General features: G+C 57.6%; 1 protein-coding gene across 1 annotated transcript in view; it reads right to left on the bottom strand.

The window, feature by feature from the left end:
• The window catches only part of SARDH (sarcosine dehydrogenase), a 29652-nt gene that overhangs the window by 20523 nt on the left and 6393 nt on the right, over window positions 1–2736 (bottom strand). Inside the window, exons 2-4 of the mRNA XM_009322153.1 lie at window positions 2033–2212; window positions 1299–1422; window positions 995–1095 (exon numbers count right to left, since the gene is read on the bottom strand). Of these exons, the coding sequence (XP_009320428.1) occupies window positions 995–1095; window positions 1299–1422; window positions 2033–2212 (405 nt within the window). The remainder of the gene's footprint in view (window positions 1–994; window positions 1096–1298; window positions 1423–2032; window positions 2213–2736) is intronic.

The raw sequence follows: 2736 nt of genomic DNA, 5'->3' as shown, positions 1-2736 counted from the left end.
CCCCGCCCGCCGCCCCGCCGCGGCAGGGGCCGCCCGGGGGATGCTCAGGGGAGCGGCAGCAGCCGCTGCGGTTGATCCCAGCCTGGGAAGTATCACTCCTCCGCCACCCACCTCCGCAGGAGGATGCAACAGCCCAACACGGGGGCAGCGGTGCGCAAAGAATGAGGGATTTGTTCTCGTGAATAATGGATAGAGAAACATTTAGATAGCACGGAAGTGTTGGTGTAGGGCCTACTGCAATTCATGTTGACAAATGGAATTAAGCGGATTGAACGGGAGGCACTGGGGTCTGCAAGCTGCAGCCTCTTCTCTGAAAAGCCTCTCTCTCACCGTGTTTGTACGGCACAGAGGAGTTACTGGGGTATAAATGTAATCATTGACACCAGCACTTTTTAAAACGAGGCACCTCGGACTGAAAAGTCAGACACAGACTGTGTCAGTGGGATGGAAACCAACTAACGTGTCATCCTCAAAGCCCTGGTGCCTGAATGAATGAGTTCTCCTTTGACTCCTGAACAATTCTCTGCAGGCAGACGGCAGGAACAGATTTCTTGGGAGAGTTTAGAAACACTTGGAGAGCTACACCTCTGCCTGCCGGCGCCTGGAGTTTGTTCAGAAAGTGTTTGGCATCTTTATGAACGCTGCTATCAGACACCAAACACATCAGAGACCCTATAATAATTCTACCGAGAAAAAAAAAAAAAAGGAATTCTCCTGCTAGCCATAACATTTTTAAATATTAAATACAACTCTATTAAAGGTCGTCTGATAGGCCTGCTAGGAGGAGAAGCTGCTGGGTGTGCACTTCCCCGGGTGCCTGCAGAGCCTGGCCCGGCAGCACAGGCTTGCGCTGAAGGCAGGAATGTGGGGGGGATCCTGCAAGTCCGGGCGTGCAGGGGGGTCTGTCCCATCTCCTCCTGCCACGTGCAGGGGCGCAGGAGCCCGCGCTGCTCTCGGGAGCAGAGGTGCCGATCTGCAGCCACGCGGGACTGACCTGAATGCCCTCGATGCGCTCGGTCACCACGTAGGCGTGATGCATCCCCACCAGCGGCACGTGCACACCGGCCAGCCGGCCCAGGGCTCGCGCCCACACGCCTGCGGAGAGAGCAGCCCCACACTGAGCACCTTTCCATCCTCCACACCCCACCAGAGAGCTGCGGCGGTCTGGGGGTGACAGCCAGATGGGGGGGGACAAGGGCTGATGCAGACCCTCCGCCTCACGGGATGCAAAGCCACCCCCTGCCCTGTGGCCGCAGCCCCGGTCACCCACCTTCCCCGCCGTGCTTTGCACGCTGTACCTGCGCAGTTCACCACGCAGGGAGTCTGGATGGTCCCGTGGGCCGTCTCCACCGCATACACCCTCTTCACCCCAAAATTGTCAGCTCTGACCTGGATGCCGGTGACCGGGCAGTTCTCTATGATCTGGTGGCAGAGGGAGGGCAGCAGAGTCACAGCAGGGTCGCAAGGGCAGTGGGACAACCCGGCTCGCCTGACATCTAGCCCCCAAATCTGGGAACGGTGAATCTAAGCAGCGGTCTGGCAATGGCCATCTCCTTTTCTCAACAGCTCTTACCGTTACTGCTGATAACAACATACCCCTCCTCAGCTGCAGACTCAAACCACTGCTCTCTGCACTGCAGTTGCAGAGGATGTTTATTATTTACACGCACATGAGCAAAGCAATGCACCAAGGATGGGCTGGTAAGTCCCTGCCTCGAGGAATGGATTGTGTTACCTGACCCTAAAACCTCCACTCTCCTGAGGAACCTGCCTTGGGCGCTGCCTCGTCTTGTTCCTAAAGGTCTTTTTTTCAATCCTACATTTTCCCTGGATCTCGCGGCTCCTGTCAGCTTTGTCGCTGTGACCCAAACAGCCACCAAAGCTGAACAGGACAACGCCCTTCACGGGCAAAGACCTGATGCTGCAGGAGCAGCGCTGCTCCAGTGGGAAAGGAGGAGATGGGGAAGGCAGAGGATGAAATTTCCTCCCAGGGTCAACAGGCATTAATGAGTAATTACTAATTAGGAACTACCGTAGCGCCTCTGGCAGTTGCTGCTCTGGCAAGAGTTGAGCAGGTACCAGCTGGATCCATGGTGCCGTCCTTGGGGACGTACAGCGTGCCGTACAGGTCGTCGATGTTCATCAGTGGGTACAGGTCCTTGGTCTGCGACGGGGTCAGGACGTAGGACTCCACGCCGTACACCTTCCCCAGCTGCCAACCGGACAAGAAAACCGGGAGCTCGAGCAGGCAACAAAAGCTTTGCTCATCGCTTGCTGCTGGAGGAGGAGGAGGCCCCCAGGGTGTGTTTATCTCCCAGATGAGGCAACTGCTGCCCCAAGGCAAGCCCTAAATCCGGCGTGGGATGGGATGGTCTGCACAGATCTCGGGGAATATGGTCCCGTATTCACATACAAGCTGCCTGTGCAGCTGGAAAAATGACGCTACCACTCCTGTGGAACTGGAAAAATGATGCAACCGTTACCTGAAAGGGCAAAAATCCACGGCTGGATTTAATTTTGCCTACTTTGCCAGCATTTGGCCTGATTTCAGCAGCCTTACGGAAGCCAGGAGGCTGCCCTGGAAGCCCACCCCAGGCCACTCCGGGTGGGAAGGCAGGGAGGGACGGGCCATTCGGAGACCCGGGTGCTCCGCAGCCCTGGCACCCCCCAACCCCGCTCCCACGGGCGGGAGATAAACGCCACCTCCCGCAGGCCACCCGGCCGGGGGGGGGGGGG

Source organism: Pygoscelis adeliae, unplaced genomic scaffold (genome assembly GCF_000699105.1).
Source record: "Pygoscelis adeliae isolate BGI_AS28 unplaced genomic scaffold, ASM69910v1 Scaffold114, whole genome shotgun sequence".
In the NCBI taxonomy this organism is placed as follows: Eukaryota; Metazoa; Chordata; class Aves; order Sphenisciformes; family Spheniscidae; genus Pygoscelis; species Pygoscelis adeliae.
The sequence above is the reverse complement of the archived record's forward strand: the minus strand, read 5'-3'. Positions and strand labels throughout refer to the sequence as shown.